This window comes from Felis catus, chromosome B2 (genome assembly GCF_018350175.1).
Source record: "Felis catus isolate Fca126 chromosome B2, F.catus_Fca126_mat1.0, whole genome shotgun sequence".
Taxonomy (NCBI): Eukaryota; Metazoa; Chordata; class Mammalia; order Carnivora; family Felidae; genus Felis; species Felis catus.
Genome location: NC_058372.1, coordinates 36,332,707 through 36,352,859, shown reverse-complemented (window position 1 = coordinate 36,352,859; position 20,153 = coordinate 36,332,707). Strand labels below are relative to the sequence as shown.

Below are 20,153 nucleotides of genomic sequence, written 5' to 3'. Positions count from 1 at the left end.
TCCCGCCACACATGCACACCTTTTCCCAAATTAGATACTCAGTGAAGCTTCCGGCACTGTTTCTCTGATCTTCCCTAGAGATTTAAAGACAAACTGCAACTGAACTAGAAGAGAACAGGAAAAGTGTATATACCCTTAACTTACACACAAATGCAAAACAATGCTACTGCTATATCTTCACAGGGTCTTTACAGTACAATCCCATGTAAACCTACTACCTTCACTCCTAACAAAATTTAACAGTGGGTGAAGCTTATAATTAAGTGTCTAAATACCTGTAATCAAATCTCAGTTCCTTGCTTTAAAATTTAAAGCACCTGGGTGGCTCAGTCAAGCATCCGACTTAGGCTCAAGTCATGATCTCACAGTTCGTGAGTTCGAGCCCCACGTCAGGCTCTGTGCTGACAGCTCAGAGCCTGGAGCCTGCTTCAGATTCTGTGTCTCCCTCGCTCTCTGCCCCTCCCCCACTCATAATTGGTCTCTCTCTCAAAAATAAATATTAAAATTTAGTTAATCTTGGGAACATTATTTAATCCATTTAAGCTACAGTTTCCTTATCTGTAATATGGAGATAAAATCACCAAAGTTTTGAGGATCAAATCAGATAATATTGTACAAAATGGCTTTATAATATAAAAAGGCTACAGAAATCTTAGTTATTGCTGCAATTACTTCATCTCAGTATTTTATAATTGCCTGTGCCCTTTCTCCCTCTTATTTCACCAACAGTAATTCTTATGCTTTTATTTTATGTATCTTTTTTTTAAGCATTCCCTTTTAATATGTACTCTTGTTATTTTTCTCCAAACCAGAAGCCTTGGGTTAAGGTATCTTTTTCTTCTCTACATCCAGTATTTAGTCTAAAAGTAATTTAAAAATTTAAAACAGGGGCACCTGGTTGGCTCAGCTGGTTATGCATCCAACTTTGGCTCAGGTCATGATCTCATGATTCACGAGTTCGACCCCCATGTCGGACTCTGGGCTGACAGCTCAGAGCCTGGAGCCTGCTTCAGATTCTGTGTCTCCTTCTCTCTCTGCCCCTCTCCCGCTCACTCTCTTTCTCTCTCTCTTTCAAAAATAAATATTTTAAAAAATTTTTAAAGAAATTTAAAACAGACCTTTTGTAATAATTAAGACTGTTAACATATAGGGGTGCCTGGGGGGCTCAGTCAGTTAAGTGTCCAACTCTTAGTTTCAGCTCAGGTCATGATCTCACAGTTCATGAGTTTGAATCCCGCATCCGGGGATGTTAGCTGTTAGCACAAGAGCCTGCCTGGGATTCTCTCTTCCACTCTCTCTCAAAATAAATAAACTAAAACAAAACAAAACAAAACACCTGTTAACATACAGTGAGTTCTGCATCACACACTAAGGACCAACTGAGCAGTGGGGCTTTTAAATGATAGAGAATTCTGTATTATTAAAAATCATATTTTAGTTACACATTAATGGCCTGCAAATAATGCCTAATCACTGTACCCACCATCCCTACTGTGGACTAAGGATTAAATGCTTGTGGGCTTTAGCCAGGAAGCATCAAAAAGCAACCTCATCATAACCCTGTCATTCAAGGCCAGAGAAACAGTGAGATCAAGAATTACTCTAAGTATCTGTAGCACAGAGGAGTCAAGATCACTGAAGCACAAATAGAGTTTCATGGTACTTTCCTGAGTCTATCTGATAGCTATCCATATCCCTGTCAGGCCTAAAAGGAAGCCCATAAACCTACCTGATCATTTAGTCTGCACAGACTACTGAGAACATGAAACACAGGAAATGTTAGCAGTTAACTTCTATACAGCTTTTTATGTCATCAACGGTTGTTGCCTTATTACACAAAGGTACCAACCACATCTAACCCAAGCGATCTCAGAACTAGGGATCTCCAAGCTTCTTTGATAGGGGTATACCATCAGTATAAAATGTGAGCACCCACCTTCTACGTGTGTGTGTGTGTGTGTGTGTGTGTGTGTGTGTGTGTGTGTGTATACACAATTATATATTCCTGCAGTGAACTGAATGATGTGACCCCTTCTCACATCCCTCACCAAAAAAAGTCTTGTGTGTGTATACACACACACGCACGCGCACACACACACACTTTTATGTATTTTATAGTGGGGGCACTAAATCATGTATGTATGTGTGTGTGCGTGTGTGTGTGTGTGTACACACACACATTCCCAAACCTGTAATCTTATTTGTTAAAAAGACCTTTGCAAATGTAATTAAGAATTTCAAAATAAAATCATCCTACATAAGCGGGGACACTAAATCCAAACAACGGAGACACACAAGAGAAGGCCATGTGAAGATGAAGGCAGACACTGGAGTACTGTGTATATAAGCTGCCAAGGAATGCCAAGAATTGCTGGCAGGCACCAGAAGCAAGGAGAGGCATGGAATGCATTTCCTCTCTGAGCCTCCAGAAGGAACCAAGTCTGATGGCTTACAACACCTTGATTTCAGACTTCTGGCCTCTAGAACTGTTGTTTTAAGCCACCCAGTTTATAGTGATTTGCTATGGCTGCCCTAGGAAACTAACACCAATAAAAATATGTACATTATAAAAATCAACAGCATATATATGGGATGATAAAAGTATAGAAGTAGAAATTCTAACATTTCTTTATGCCTCAATGGATAATCCGATGCACCATTATGAAGAACACAGCTGTAGACCAACATGTGGACAGAAATAAAGCCAAACGAGGGTACCTGGGTGGCTCAGTCGGCTTCGGGTCAGGTCATAATCTCACGGTCCATGAGTTGGAGCCCCACATCGGGCTCTGAGCTGACAGCTCAGAGCCTGGAGCCTGCTTCAGATCTATGCTCCCTTCCCTCACTCTCTCTGCCCCTCCCCAACTCACACTCTGTCTCACTCTGTCTCTCTCAGAAAATGAATAAATGTTTAAAAAAATTTTTTAAAAACAGAAAGAAAGCCAAACGACAGAGCCAAACTATCTTAAAACCCCAATGACCATTAACTTTCTTTTATTTTTCCTAAAATACTGACACACCATGATGATTTTTGTACATTAGGCCTAAAAGCTACCTTTCTGCTACTTATAGCACTGAGAATTTTTTCATTACAAATGCAACAATTATTTTTGACATAATTTCCATGACAACATATCTTCAACACACTGCTTCACTTATCATGACTAGCATAATAATTAATCATACAATTTAAGAATGCTCACTAGTGAAGGGCACCTGCGTGGCTCAGTTGGTTGAGAGCCCGACTTCGACTCAGATCATGATTTCACGGTTCGTGGGTTCGAGCCCCGGGTCAGGCTCTGTGCTGACAGCTCAGAGCCTGGAGCCTGCTTCTGATTCTGTGTCTCCCTCTCTCTCTGCCCCTCCCCTGCTCATGCTCTCTCTCTCTCTCTCTCTCTGTGTGTCTCTGTCTCTCTCTCTCTCTCACAAAAATAAACATTAAAAACAATTTTTTTTAAATTTTTTTTTTAACATTTATTTATTTTTGAGACAGAGAGAGACAGAGCATGAATGGGGGAGGGGCAGAGAGAGAAGGAGACACAGAATCCGAAGCAGGCTCCAGGCTCTGAGCCATCAGCCCAGAGCCTGACGCGGGGCTCGAACTCACAGACCGCGAGATCGTGACCTGGCTGAAGTCGGACGCTTAACCGACTGCGCCACCCAGGCGCCCCTAAAAACAATTTTTTAATAAAAAACTAAAAAGAAAAGAATGCTCACTAGTGAGACAGCAAACGGCTATCCACCAAGAGGTCAGAGAGTGCTGCCAGAGTTCAGCTTTGCTAATCAGTGTAAGGACCTGCTGCCCTGTGTCTTGCTTTCATTTGAGACCAAGGAAGCTATACCACAGAGAATATGGTTTCTAACACAGAAATAGTCAACACATTCAAACAAGTTTTTAAAAATAGAGAAAACATAAGGTTGCAACTGTGATATAAAGAGAGTAACTGAAAAGAATATGTCCATTAACAGGGGACTAGATCAATTGGGGCATGGTATAATGAAGGCGACCTATAATTTATCAACCAACTGGGACACTTTGAAGAGTACAAAGGGGTATCATTAGTTTCACTGTCATAAACACTTTAAACTCTATTTCATGTAAATCAGGATACTGATTATAATAATATTATAACAGTTAAAATGAACTAGAGCAACATGTATCAACATGATTGGTTTTTAAAATCATTATTAAAAAATATAAGCTGTAGAATGACTAGTGCAACATACCACTAGCCATTTACACATTTTTAAAACAGAATCATATATTGTTTATATAAATACCCACTCAAAAAGTATAAATACAAAAATAACAATAGTGACTCTCTGTGTGATGAAAAAAGGATGACTGAGGTAGAAGAAAAACTAAGTTTAAAATACAATATAAAACAAACAAAAAGGACAAAAAAATGTCAGTATTTGTTAGTTCTGGTTTGGGTTATGGATGTTTATTATATTATTTTCTAACTTCAGACACTCACACCAGATACCCACCAATGGACACCTACTGGTTGGGAAAATTCAGTGAGCTAAATTGTCTCTTTTTAACCAGTGCATGACCTATGTGTTTGTTATACTTGAGAAATCTTTCTTTAAAAACTCAGTTTTTGGGGCGCCTGGGTGGCGCAGTCGGTTAAGCGTCCGACTTCAGCCAGGTCACGATCTCGCGGTCTGTGAGTTCGAGCCCCGCGTCGGGCTCTGGGCTGATGGCTCAGAGCCTGGAGCTTGTTTCCGATTCTGTGTCTCCCTCTCTCTCTGCCCCTCCCCCGTTCATGCTCTGTCTCTCTCTGTCCCAAAAATAAATAAACGTTGAAAAAAAAAAATTAAAAAAAAAAAAAACTCAGTTTTTAAGAAATCAGAGCATTCAACAGTAAGTCAATTACAAAGACAGAACCACCCTATTCAAATGCTTCATTTTAAGAGCAGCAGCTGCATTTCTTCTGGGAAAGGTGATTTGAAAAATCAAGATATGACAAGCATACAAATTCTAGTATCTTGCCCCAACCCCACCATGCTATAAAATGACTCACTGGAGAGGGTAGTTTGTTTTATACCATTTTAGCGATGGGTACAGAGTTCCCATAATTTCTAAAAGAAAACATGCATAACAAGAAGTGCTTAAATTTTTCAGATTTACTCTGTTCCTCTTACTGCAGATCCTCAAAATTCAGCTGTAACCTACAATTCTTCTTCCCTTCCAAAAGTGACTGGTATCAAGCCACTTATACTTTGAACTTCTAAAACAGAATGGAAGCAGAGAGGAGATTAGAGTGCAACTCCAAAAAGTAAGAATTGCAGGTTCATAAGGAAATGTTTTAATTTACTTGCCATGAAACAGCAATTTATTGCCCTGTTCTGGAAATAACCATGGAAAACAAGTCACTTTGAAGAGAAATGTTTGCATTTTGGCTTATCTACCCTTCCACCCTATACCTAGCACTGCTGTATCACTTAATTCAAATGCCAACCTTTAGATTCTCTTTGCTGCAACTACAGCCAATTTATGTTCCTCTCATTTCAGAAAGAAATTAACCACTTCCAGAATGTGTCAGACATAAGTAGAAATGCGCTTCACTTTTTAAAAATCTATATATTATTTACAATTAATAAAAGTCTGAACGTACAAACAAAATTAAAACTAAAATTCCCCCAATATGCCTACTCTGAGACTACCAAAATTAAACTTTTCGGGTACCTTCTTCCAGCTTTATCCCATGCAACCATAAAAATTATGTGTAGTTATGGGTATTTACCTAAAGAAAACTAAAATACTAATTCAAAAAGATATATGCAGCCCTATCTTTATTGCAGCATTATTTACAATACCCAAGATGTAATAGCATCCTAAATGTCTGGCAATAGATGAATGGATAAAGAAGATATGGTACAAACACACAATGGAATATTACTCAGCCATAAAAAACAAACAAACAAAACAAAACAAAAAAAACAAGATCTTGGAGCACCTGGGTGGCTCAGTCAGTTAAGCATCCAACCTCGGCTCAGGTCATGATCTCACGGTTCGTGGGTTCGAGCCCCGCATCCGGCTCTGTGCTGACAGCTCAGAGCCTGGAGCCTGCTTCAGATTCTGTGTCTCCTTCTCTCTCTTCCCCTCCCCCACTCATACTCTCTTTCTCTCTCAAAAATAAATCAACATTAAAAAAAAAAAAAGGAGTAAGATCTTGCCATCTGTGAAACATGGGTAGATCTAGAAGGTAAGTTGCTAAATGAAATAAGTAAGACAGTGGCAAGGGCCACCATTCTGACTGAGCAACCCTAGTGAAAGGAGCCGAAGAAGTAGCACAGGATGTCCCCATTCTCCCTCCCCCTTCCTTTCTCTGGTTGACTTCCCAAACCCTCTATACGCCAGTCCTGGTCCCACCATGTCCCAGAAATAAGAAGAGGAGAACCCTGCACAAGAGACTGGTGACGAGCAGCAGGACACACAGGAGAAAGGAGGTATTCTCCCTGAGAGAGGAAAGGAGGCAAAGCTAAAGGCCAAATATCCCATAAGACAAAAGCCAGATGGCTCCAACTTCATGGAGAGACTCCAGAAAGGGCAAAAGTACTCTGACTCAAGAGACCACAACATGGCCAAAGACAAGAGGAAGAATAAGCAGTTGCCAAGTGCAGGACCAGACAAGAACCTGGTGACTGGTAATCACATTCCCAACCCACAGGATTTGCCCCAGAGAAAGTCCTCACTCATCACCAGCAAGCTTGTAGGGTAACCTCAGCTCCCCTTCTCTCTTCTTCCCTCACCCACTGAACTTTTAATATATCATAGGCTGGAGTGGAATGAGTGCCTGGTTAGATCTCAACTTGCAAGCCAGAAATGACCCTAATTCCCATAGGAGCTGCTGAGAAGATGATGTGGGTTGAAAGGGGGCTCTGAGTTCATTTCTTTGGTTAAATTGAGATTTTCACACCCTCACTGAGCCCAAGCAAGGGCCAGAAATGAGAGACTAGGATTGCATAATGCTGTAAATGCTCTTTTTTCTCTGTATGAGAACCTGGGAAGATGTGATTTCTCCTTTTGGAAGAGAATATCCCAAAACTGGTTAGGCTAAGCCTTGAGAATAATATGGTAGGTTTACATCTGGAGGCCAACCTGACAATGCTGGGAAAGGCAGACTGAATAATATCTGTTTTCTCTGCTTCTACATGTTTTGTTTTTGTTTTTTTTTTCCTCTTAGGCTGCTATTGCTTCATATTCCCATTATGGCAGGTTTAGAGAATCCTCAAAAAGAAAAACTCATTTGCTTGCCTAAAACTACAATGCCCACCTAACCTCCCTTCCTGAGTGTCTCTTACAGTTTTCCCTGCATCATTTACATGAAACGGGCACTTTCTTTCTCTTGTAGCATGTGCTTTTGAAAGTATCATGGGACAGTGGAAAGAGCACTAGGTGTAGAGTCAAGATATCTGGGTTCCAGCTGCACTGCATCTTCGCAAAACTGATGTGTAACCTTGGTAAAGTCATTTAACCTCTATGGGTTTCTATTTCCTCATTTGTAAAAGAGTTGAATATAGATAAGACTGATTCTAATTTCAAAATTGTATAACTGCCAGCTGAAAAAAAACAAACAAACCATGCCATTCATGGTAAAACTAAGTGAGGAAAGCCTGTGGGTGAGCCTACAGATGGGAACCATCTGAAGACTAAATGGGGAGAGAAAAAGTTGAGACTTGAGGGCTATATACTGGAGCAAGAGGGCCTCATAAATATCATGGTTTTCAGCATCAAGGAAAAAGTTCTAAGAAGCTAGCTTCTAGAAGCATCTTGCCCTCGCCCACTTTCCTGGCCTTTACTGCTAAAAAGTTGCTCTGGCAGCCAACCTGTGGGCCTGAGGACACATGCTTAGTCACACACGTGTGGTGGAGTCCCACACTTCAGATGTAATCAGATGCCAGGTGTATTGTTAAGGAGATCAGAAGAAACGGGATACATTGAGCAAGCCTCTGGGCTTTGGTATTATGGCAGGGCTGGAGCAGCAGGTCCCTAGGAGATGATTCACCTTGGAAGAAGGGGAGGGGGGTCAGGTGGTCTGGGAGAGAGAAAGGGAACATTGAGAAATCTCTGCCTTCCTAGAGCTCAGTAACTTGACTCCTTGACTCCTATGGGATGAGGAGAAGCAGCAATGTGAATTCATGAGCAAGTGGAAAAGAGGGGTGCAGGTGGCCAGCACCTTCATTCTATGTATCACTAGTCTGGCCTAAATCCTACTGCTAATTAGGATGGCAGGAGTGAGAACTAACCATTCAAGAGGGTAAGATTTGTAATCCTCTCTCGTCCTCTCACCTCACAAATTCAGATACATCAAACATTGGGCCCGATGAGAATGACCATGAACCTGTTGATACATGTGTGGGGTGATAGCGGGTGTGTATGCTTCTTCCTGACTGGCCATTCACTTTTCAAGCTATCAGATTGGATAGGAGAAAGCTGGTGAAGAAGGAATAGAGAGCAGGATCCCTGGATTCCCTGGGCCCCAGACTCCTTGACTGTCACTTGTATATAATTTTTGTGTTTCTTGCTCCGTTTCCTCATGCTGTCTTCCTTAGTATAAAGTCTGTGTGGGAAGGGGAAAACGCAAAACATCCGTGTATAGTTTCCTCAACTGTCCCAGCCATAAACATAAACATGTCATGTTATTATATAAATATATACATAATTTTGTGTTTTCTTCAAAAAAAATCATCAGTAAAAGACAAAACACTATGATTTCACTTATATGTGGAATCTAAAGAGCGAAACAAATGAACAAAAAAAAAGCAGAAACAGAGCCATATATACAGACAACAAACCGGTGGTTGCCAGAAGGAAAAGCAGGGGTATGGACAAAATGAGTGAAGGAAAGTGGGAGGTATAGGCTTCCAGGTACAGAATAAGTTATGAAGGTGGAAAGTACAGCATAGGAAATACAGTCAGTGATACAGTAATAGTGTCGTATGGTGACAAATGGTAGCTACACTTGTGGTGAGCAGAGCTTAACATACAGACTTGCTGGATCACTGTGTTGCACACCTGAAACTAATGTAACATCAGTGTCAACTATACTTCAGTAAAAATAAATTATATGTAGTCTAATTAAAAACAGAATACTACATATACTGCTTTGTAGTCTTCTCAATCGGCATTTAATTAATGTCCCTGTTATTTTTGAAAGGGAAAACAAAAATCCCAAACTAATGGCATGTTAAGAGTATAAATTAGGTAACTCTATTATTCAATAATAATTTTTGATTTAGGTAGAAAATTTGACAGCAACAAACAAGCCTGATAATTTCCAAATTGGATATAAAGTAAGCAACAATGAGGAAAATGAAATCCTGCTTGAATACTTAGGCTATTTCAATCACTTAAAGCCTCCCCAAAGTCCATTTTGAATTTAAAACAGTAACTATATGACAAAATCAAGAAATAATAAAAGTGAAAATGAAAGTACTGTACAGAACAGTTTTCTCCCAGCCGACAAAACCTGTAACAAAAATATATTAATTATAACAATATTTTCTCCAAAGTTAAGTATCATAAACTGGCGTCTAAGATTACTCATTTGAATAGGTACCTGAAAACTGACTCCCACAAAATAAAGTACGCACCTAGCTCCAGAGTCATATTAAACTATGCTTCTTAGGGGCACCTGGGTGGCTCAGTCGGTTGAGTGTCCGACTTTGGCTCAGGTCATGATCTCACGGTTCGTGAGTTCGAGCTCCGCGTCGGGCTCTGTGCTGACAGCTCAGAGCCTGGAGCCTGCTTCGGATTCTGTGTCTCCCTCTCTCTCTGCCCCTCCCCTGTTCATGTTCCGTCTCTCTCTGTCTCAAAGATAAATAAAACATTAAAAAATAAATAAATAAACTATGCTTCTTATATGACAGGTATTATTTTATTCACTGCAATATTCTTTATCAGTATCGAGGCACAGTACACAAGTAACCATGAAACAAAAATAAACTTAGCTTAACTATCTTCCCACTAAGAAATACACGTATGTGAAAAGTCACACCGAAATGAATTTTCAAAAACTTAACTTCACCATTAGCTTATAATTTAAGAAATGTTTTATCTATAATTTTAATTCATCTTCAACTGACAAGACATCCCTTATGCGTTAGTTCTTCTATTCTTGTCCCTTTCTGTAAATTGACATAGTAATGCATTAAAACTATTCTTTTGGGTGGCTCAGTTAAGGTCCAACTCTTGGTTTCTGCTTGGGTCATGACCTCAAAGTTCATGAGATGGAGCCCCACATCGGGCTCTGCACTGACTGTGTGGAGCCTCCATGGGATTCTCTGTCTCTTCCCCCCTCTCTCCCACTTGCACGCATGCACTCTCTCTCAAAATAAACTTTTTACAAAGTATTCTTTTTACTTTCTTATTATAGTTGACACACAATGTTACATTAGTTTCAGGTATAAGCCTCAGTGATTAGACAAGTTATACCTATACTCATCATAAATGTAGCTACAAACTGTCACCATACAATGCTATGGTAATATCACTGACTACATTCCCTATGCTGTACCTTTCATCCTTGTGACTTACTCATTACATACCTGGAAGCCTGTACCTCCCACTCCCCTTTATTCATTTTGCCTATATCCCTACCCTCTCCCCTCTGACAATCACCAGTTTGTTCTCTGTATTTGAGTTTGTTTCTGCTTTTTATTAAAAGTATTACTTTTTGAGGGCGCCTGGGTGACTCAGTTGGTTAAGCATCCGACTTCAGCTCAGGTCATGATCTTAGAGCTTGAGTCGAGCCCGATGTTTAGGCTCTGTGCTGACAGCTCAGAGCCTGGAGCCTGCTTTGGATTCTGTGTCTCCCTCTCTCTCTGTCCTTCCCCTGCTCACACTGTCACTCTCTGTCTCTCAAAAAATGTATAAATGTTAAAAAAAAAATTGGGGGGGGGGGGCCTCCTGGGTGGCTCAGTCAGTTGAGCCACCGACTTTGGCTCAGGTCATGATCTTATGGTTTGTGACTTCGAGCCCCGCGTCGGGCTCTGTGCTGACAGCTCAGAGCCTAGAGCCTGCTTCTGATGCTGTGTCTCCCTCTCTCTCTCTCTGCCCCTGCCCCACTCATGTTCTGTCTCTCTCTCAGAAATAAACATTAAAAAAAATTTTTTTTAATTTTTTTAATAGAAAAATGTAAAAAAATTCTGCCTTCCCCACTTGTGGCCATCCTGCTTCTTTTCTCACCCATACTTTTATTTAGCAAAAACATTCTGTGAAAAGCATTGCTAATATGGTAATACAAGAGGTCTTTGTGAATGAGGTACCAAATGTCCCAAAATATCAAAGGCCAGTTAGTATCCAACTCACAAATTCATAAACTGGGTTTGCACTCAAACAGAAAATAAATGATACCATAACCAAAGGTCATTTTTACCTTTGTAAGAGGCACCCTTTAGGTGCTATGCTTGACTTTTCATATATATTTTAACCTAGGAGCAATCAGGTTAGTTCATGCTTACATACAGAAAATCATGTAATTCAAACTATTCAAGAGCTCAGAGTAGACAAAGGTCACAAAAAAAATCAACTGGTTAATGTTTTGCCTAAAGACAGAAAAGAAATATGTACTATTTTCCAAAGAAAATGGGATCTCAAATAATTCAATGACTTTCTAGTGAATTTCTGCAATTCAGGGATTTTTAAACCACAGTGGTTTTTAAATCATAACCCTGGTAATATATATTTACATCACAACCTATTACGCGCTATTTTCATTTACATATGTAACTCAAACAAAGGTTTCACAAAACAATACTTGCCCTTAATATTTGTGATGCACTGATTATTTCCTATTCTAGTCAATTTTTTTTAACGTTTATTTTTGAGACAGAGAGAGAGACAGAGCATGAACGGGGGAGGGTCAGAGAGAGGGAGACACAGAATCCGAAGCAGGCTCCAGGCTCTGAGCTGTCAGCACAGAGCCCGATGCGGGGCTCAAACTCACGGACCGCGAGATCATGACCCGAGCTGAAGTCGGCTGCCCAACCGACTGAGCCACCCAGGCGCCCCTCTAGGCAATTTTTTAAATGCAGTCATGACCCACTGAATTGATTTCTCTAACCACAAATGAATCACAACACCAGTTTTGAAAAAGTGCATTAATGGGGCGCCTGGGTGGCTCAGTCGGTTAAGCGTCCGACATCGGCTCAGGTTGTGGTTCATCTTGTGGTTCGTGAGTTCAAGCCCCGCGTCGGGCTCTGTGCTGACAGCTCAGAGCCTGGAGCCTGTTTCAGATTCTGTGTCTCCGTCTCTCTCTCTGACCCTCCCCCGTTCACGTTCTGTCTCTCTCTGTCTCAAAAATAAATGTTAAAAAAAAAAAAATTAAAAAAAAAAGAAAAAGAAAAAGAAAAAGTGCATTAGAAAGTATTGTTTCAACCAGTAAGTGTTTATTCACCATAACGTAACTACAAATACCATATCATGAAATTTTGTGGCTATTATAGAAATTACATTTACCGATTTTTTTGGTAAAGTCAAACAACAATATAAAAATGTTTACTAAAAGGACAGTATGAAAGGATATTTTAGAATATTATCAAGGGGATAGAAAAGCCAAAATTAGACCAAAAAACATGCTCAATAGTTATATAAATTAGAAAGATCTGTGTGGCAAGATCAATTGATAACTTAAGTTCAAGGGTGCTTAAATACCACCCTTTTCAATAGTTTAGACATTCTTTCCATAACTTCAAATAAACTGAAAATCTGTTCAATAAATCTTTTTTAGAGATAATACAAAAATAACTAACACACAACTGGAAGGATAATATATCAACTCAAAGGTGGGAGAATTCCTTATCCAAACTGCAGATGTCTCTGGTTTCTGCTCACAGAACAGTCTGTCTTAAAAGAGAGAGATATTCACATTTTCAAACAAATATTCAAAATTGTGATTTGAAGAAAAAAAATAACACATAAAAGGGGGATTGACAATAAAGTAGGAAAACAACAAATACTTATGGGAATGGAAAAAATATACTATGATAAAATTAACTTCTCCTGTTTTTTTTTTTAAGACTATAAATAATAACCTCAGGTAAAGAGAACCCAGGAGAGTGTTTCCAATCCACTGTACCTCAAATCATAACACTACAGTCAATCATTTCTTAGTGCCTTCCCAGAATATTTCCTTTAAATACCATAGTGATTCTGGCACAAGAAAATCTTGGGATGATAAGGGTCTTCAGGTCAAAGGCACTTTAAGGCTAACAAAGTAGCATACTGCACATTTTGGGGGCTGGGGGTGACTCCAAATGGCCTAAAATGATTTCAGCCATGCCAAACCAGGAATCTAGATGTCAAAAAATAAAAATAAAAACCGTATCTTCCCATTTCAAAGAGACAAATTTTGGTTAAGCTGCAAGCTTGTTAAGAACAGCAAATCCAGCCAGCTTGGATATACATTTCTTATTCTAACAATATGGAGAAACACTATTATTTGCATATAATTTACCTGCAAAATTAACAATTCAATGGTTTTTTAGTAACTCTGACTTTGCATACACTCATGTTCTTTCCCTCAAACAGCCCAGGAGTCTTTTATAAAAAAAAAGGGGGGGGGGGGTTGGGGGATCTGAAGCAGTAGTAGTTACTAGGGCAACTGCTCACCATTTGGCAGAATATTTCAATGGAAGCAAACAGTCATCAAAGTGAGCTTTAAACCGGCACCCACAGTTCCTAACTTGGTAATCTATTTCAACAAGATCTTAAATATGTTTTTACTCACTTCAATTTTACGTAAACAAGTTCCAACAAACTCACTCACTTTTCCACCACATAGATTTATTTTGAAAAGCAAAATAAATGTGTCCCTAATGGGACACAACAGCTGTTTTTAAAGTAATTTTTCCATCTTTTAAAAGTACATTGTATACTTCATGGTATACTTTAAAAGAGTATTGAAAATCACAGTGGCTTTGACCAAAATAATCTTCTTGTTGTTCTATACATCTCATGCCTCTACACTCTACTTTCATTCAGGAATGAAATCCACAAATATATTGTAAAGTTCAGTGACTTTTTTCCTGTACTTCAAAAAGAACACCAAATGCTACTTCCGCAAGCAGTGTGTTACTAATCATTCCTTTCAAATGATGTCAAATGACATTGAAGACATTAAGAATATGGGGATAAAGAAGGAAAAAGATTATTTTCTTTACGCACTTGAAAATACCCTTAATATTTTTAAAAGCAAAAATGACAAAGCTGTATAAAGAGTAAATGTACACAAATCACCAGAGAGACAATAAACAATTATAACCATAAAAAATAAAACTGTAACAAGTACAAAGAAATGCAAAGACCATAGGTGATAATTTCTAAAATTGTATATTTAGTTAGGGACAAGAGACAGTTCTTGATTTGACATGAGCCCTTTCTCCCAAAGCCACTCTTTACTGAATTGTAAGGGGAAGCTAGCAATATATGGAGACAGTCATCAATCTAATATACATTCTGTCTCATTGCTACTTTCATCTTTACCATAAAATTTAAACTCTCACCAATGAGGAAGTAGTTCTTCATATCTGTAATTGTAGACATGTAAGTAAAAAGAGCAGAATACATTCATTTAATGGCAGAGATACTATTAAAAGTTGGATAAAAACCAAACTTACCAATATTTTTTTTTCTTTTAAAGACCTAAAGTATTTGACAAATTCCAAACTTTTAACAGATATAAAGTACCTTCCCCAACCCTGGGCCCTGCAACTCCCTCCCACCAATCCCCTAGCTTAGGCATAAATGTAAACGACTAAAGCCTAAATAGCATAATGAATAGAAGGTGAAAACTGACAAAAATTCTCTCCTTGGCCAATCTCTAGCAGGCTCATCTGAGCCCTCTGCTCAACTAGAACTCAATCTCAGCTTATAAAAACTACAGACTCCACCCCCTCCCCAAACATTAAAATATTTAAACAAACACTAACAGTTTCTAATCAAGACCCCATCCCTAGGATGACCCCAGTCCCTCTTAAAGTGCCTAAGAAAGCTCAAGGCTGCCTAAAGAATTTAAGGTTTTATTAGCTGTAACACCTGACTACAGGCCTCTGAACATCCTATCTTAGACAATTTACTGAAAAGAGTTTTTTACAACTGTAAATTCTTCCTCTGTCCCTTTGAGATGCATATGCATCTCCTACATCTCAGGAATCCCTGTCAAGGACATGAAAAACATTTCTTTAAAATGTAAACATTAGAAAGGATAGGGCCTCAGTCTCTCAATCTCAGTAGGAGGGCAGGATCCTAACTTCCAGACAGTCTGCTAATAGATACAACCAACCTAGTCATCATTTATACCGACAAACCCTTTGTGATTTTTCACTTCCTGGACTACTAAGCCAAGTGAGCAACCCCTCCTTATTCCCTCATTCTCCATTTAAAATGCCAGTCACTTCTGCATGAATAAAAGTTGTGTTCAAACTGAACTCTTCCCTATTGCTATATATTACTGTTCAAAGTCTGTCCTTAGCACTTTAACTAGCGTCCAGCTTTATCTACGACAGAATGAGTAGAAAAGGAAAGTTAAACATCTCTCAGTTAGTAAAGACTCAGGTATTTTATTAAGATCATCAGATATGAAATTCTTTAAAAAAATGAAGGTTTAAGTTCATGAAGGAGTCATAATTTAAGGAGTCAACCAAATAGCATTTGGGGGCTGGAAAAGGACCTTGGCAAACATCAAGTCCCAAGCCCTTCATGTTAAAAATGACAACTCTAAGGTCTAAAGAGATTAAGTGATTTACCCAAAGTGATTTCAATAAGGGACGGGATTAGAAAGGGCTAATTCGGCATGATTTTCTTCCTGACTCCAACATGAAAATATCCTTTCTCTTATATGCTCACTGAAAAAGCAGAATTTCAAGTCAAGATCAGAGATGAACATGTATTAATTACCCTAGAACAACACAAGATTTTACAGTTCCACTATACATCAACAACTGTAAACTATAGAAAGCTTGGTGCAAGTACACAGATGATTTCATTTCACTCAGGGAAGGCTATTTTAATAATCCTAACAAATATATGAAGCATCTTGGTAAGGAGAATCTGCTTTCACACACCAGCAAAGAAAACAAAACCCCATGCATAAACACAAAAGGAGGCCAAATAATTTAGATCATCTTAAAAACAATCAAAAAATAAAAATAAAAATAAATTAAAAACCTTTTTTCTGCACTTACCAGCAAAGCATTTGGAACAGAGGTTCATAGTCTTGCTGGACCTGGGGCAAAAAAAAAAGAAAGAAAAGAAAGAAGAGCTAAAAATTCAGTATTACTCTAATGAAAACATAAAGATGTTTGAAATGTAAGCGAGAATCCCCTGGCCAGGCAACTGAACTAATAAACTAATAAACTAATAAACTAACCAACCACCCTCTCCCACAAGGAGACAAAACAAACAAAACAACAAAAACAAAATATGATACTTTATTATCAGTGAGTTAACCAATGCTTTGTTTTTTGTGATTAGCAAAACTCAGAAATTAAGTAGCAGCAAGTTCAGAATTACTCTAACATGCCCAGATGACGACACAGGAGTCAATTTGTCCCACAAGATTACCACTTTCCGTCTGTTCACACTGGAACATATACCACAAAATTATGACTACAGACAACGAAACTTTTGTCTCTAAAGGAGTAAAACTGTCTCCCGAGATATATACTTATTTATCTCCATAACATTACTTAAATTTTTATGTTCTCTTCTTTCCTTTCATTCTAGTCCTATTTCAGATCCTGGTCACATTATGACCCTGTAGTTTAAAATTCTTTCTTCAGATGTTACCAATCAAATTATTTTTCATGTCCTTTCATCTGTTAATAATGGCTACAACTCACTGAACACTAACTCTGATGGACACTAAACACATTATTTTATTAATAAACCCAATATCTGTGAGATAGGTATTACCATACTGCTTGCTTCTAAAAATGCACTTTAAAAAAATCACATTAAAATGTCTAGAATCAGGAAACATCATATGATTGGCTACAGATGATGACTAAATTAATGAAATATTCCTACCACCTCCTCCATGGTGTTATTAAATTGAGGGATCTTAGGAAATCAAGGACAGTCTCATCTCCATTTGACCAGCTAGCATTTGCCCAAGGTCACAGAATTAGGAAACGGCAGAGAAAATAAATGACCTTGGGCCTGAGCCAATGCCAAAGGCCATCCTTTGTTCACAGCATAACACAGCACCTGGTACCACACAGCATCCCAGGCACAACAGAGCGGGCAATCAATAACTTGTCTATGAAGTTCTTCTCATCGCTGTTTCCCTTCCTGATTCTCTCCCAAGTGCACTCATTCCTACAGCCATCTTCCAAAAACCTCCTACAATACTCTCTGTTGGATATAAGCTGACCTATTTACAGTCTCATTCCCCAGCAACACCCCTCCCAAAATCTTAGTCTTTGCCCAGAGCTGCTCCTACACAGAATAAGCCAACTTTCTTCTGCCCTTCCTAGTAAAGTTCATAATTAATGAAAGCCTCCCTCAGGAAGTATTTCCTGATGGCTATGAAGGTTTCCCTCCATACTGGAACCCAAGACCTAAGGGTAAGCAACTGTCACAGGGTGACAAAATTGGGGTGGGGGTGGGGGAGTCATTGCTTCTATTTCCCAAAAGAGATGCTACGTCAACTGGAGGATCTTTCTTTAGAATTCTGCTTAATATAAAGACATCAAAGGCAGTAAGGAAATCTTAACTATCACTAAATGAATAAAAATGAACAAAGAGATGAAAAGATGTTATTAAGAGTGGAATCTAACATTTATTATATTACCTACATGTGGTAAGCATACCAGATGCCTTCAACCCACTTTACCAAACGAGGAAAGGGAGCCTTCTTCCAGAGGGTATATAACTTGCCAAAGGTTACAGAACAAGTGGATGACCCTGGTCTGCCTAACTCCAAAGCCTGTGTTCTTTTCACCCAAATTAAGGCCTCTGCCCCCAATACAGAAGCAGAAGAGTACAAATAATTCCCAAGTCAGCACTCTGGTCGTTTGGGAAAATGGTCCCATGAGTAAAGACTGAATGTATGGTAATCGAGTCAGCTCCCTGAGAAAGCAGAACCTTCCAACAGGATAAAGCCCAATCCCTGACTTCCCCTCCAAATATACGTACACATGTATGTGCAGGGAAGCAACCTTGACTGACAGTTATTTCAGTTCCAACTGAAAGAGAACTGAGGATGAAAGAATATCTTTGTTACCAGAAATTCCCCCCAGGAAAGCAGGGCTCTTCCAGATATGGTCACTATCTTTGTCCATGCAGCAGCACTGAAAGCAAGAGGTAATTTGTTTATCACTTCTGCTGCCCCCCACATCCAGCAGGTATCATGGAACGCCTGCAAAGAACCACTGAGGGCAGCTCGGCACCAAGTGTGCAGTGTTACCATTTGTGTTTCACAAAACTGGTTAAGGAAAAAAATGGCAAAATAGCATTTTTCTCTGCATCCCCTATTCTTTTCAGAGAATTTATTTAAAATACCCACCATACCTAAATTTTACTTAAATGACATTCATCCCACTTTCTGAATAGGAATTTTCCAGCAACATGCTTATCAATGAGGTTGTGAAAGACATAATACAGCCACTGATATTATTAATCAAAACGGAGATGCCTGAAATCTAAAATAAGCCAACCTTTGGCTATAGAAATAATGGCCACTGGTAATGCCAACTTGGATCACACAGATCAGCAAAACAGAACTTGAAAGAACTGGCAGAGGCTTCTGAGAACTTTTCTCCTTTCTCATGTTCGACATGTGAAACTTGAAGCTAACCATAGGCATACGACTACCGACTGCCCATGGAAAAGCAGTGTGATCAACTTGCAGTCTTGGGACAGACAACAGAGTTCTCTATGTGATAGCAAACATGAAAGGTAAACAGGATTCTCTTATGTACCACTGCTCCAAACAAACAGCTCTTATTGAGATCTCCAAAGGCTACCATGTTTCTAAAACCAAGGATTAGTGGCCTGAATAATGGCCATCCAAAGATAACAAATCCTAATCCCTGGAATTTATTTTATCTGGAAAAAAGGTCTTTGCAGACAACTTAAAGATTTTGAGTTTACCCTGTATTATTCAGGTGGGCCCTAAATGATATAACAAGCATTTCTGAGAAAGGGTAAAGGAGTCTGGAGAGACACACAGAGGAGAAAATGATATAAAGATGAGGTAGAGCTGTAGGAACGTGGCCACAAACCCAGGAATACTGGGACAGCTAACAGAAGCTGGAAAAGGGAAGGAATGGATTCTTCCCTAGGGCCCCACAGAGAGAAGGCAGCTCTGCCAGATTTTGGACTTCCAGCTTCCAGAACTTTAAGAGAATAAATCTCTATTGTTGTTTTTTAAGTTTATTTATTGTTTGACAGACAGACAGAGTGGGGGAAGAGCAAAGAGAGAGGAGAGAGAGAGAGAATCTCAAGCAGGCTCAGTGCCATCAATAGCAAGAAGCCCAACACCAGGCTCAAACTCACAACCTCAAGATCATGACCTGAGCCAAAATCGAGTCTCAGATGCTTAACCGAGAGAGCCACCCAGGTTCCCCTAAGTCTCTGTTGTTTTAAGTCATCCAATTTGTGTTAATTTGTTATGGCAGTCTCACAAAACAAATACACAGTTAGGTCTCTGATCATCTCAATGCCTCCCACTCAACAGCATTCATCCAGATCCATCCCTCTTGAAACTCTCTTTACTTTTGCCTTCTTGTTGCTTGGATCCTAGATCAAATTGACCACCCCCCCCCCCCCACAAACCTAGTTTTCCTCACCTAACTGCTCTCCTTTAGCCACCTTTGCTGGCTCCTCCTCCAATGTCAAGACCTTTACCTGGAGGTCCCAGGACTCAGTCCCTGTTACCTCCACTTCTCCCATGGCTTTAAATATTGTATCTAAACAATAGACTCACAAATAAATGTTCACACTCATCCCAAACCTCTTCACCTTGCTCCAAACTCATGTATTAAAATGCCTATTGGGGTGCCTGGGTGGCGCAGTCGGTTAAGCGTCCGACTTCAGCCAGGTCACGATCTCGCGGTCCGTGAGTTCGAGCCCTGCGTCGGGCTCTGGGCTGATGGCTCAGAGCCTGGAGCCTGTTTCCGATTCTGTGTCTCCCTCTCTC

The 20,153-nt window shown here is 39.5% G+C and overlaps 1 protein-coding gene and 1 pseudogene across 4 annotated transcripts in view; one reads left to right on the top strand and one right to left on the bottom strand.

Moving 5' to 3' along the window:
* ZFAND3 (zinc finger AN1-type containing 3) overlaps positions 1 to 20,153 on the bottom strand; it is a 324,282-nt gene that overhangs the window by 201,186 nt on the left and 102,943 nt on the right. For 2 of the 4 annotated variants that reach the window (XM_045057477.1, XM_023253933.2), the window contains exons 2-3: positions 16,195 to 16,235; positions 14,515 to 14,538 (exon numbers count right to left, since the gene is read on the bottom strand). In XM_045057477.1, the coding sequence (XP_044913412.1) occupies positions 14,515 to 14,538; positions 16,195 to 16,235 (65 nt within the window). The remainder of the gene's footprint in view (positions 1 to 14,514; positions 14,539 to 16,194; positions 16,236 to 20,153) is intronic. The other 2 variants (XM_045057478.1, XM_023253936.2) reach the window with 1 other exon arrangement.
* On the top strand, positions 6,381 to 6,728 carry LOC101094759 (annotated as a pseudogene).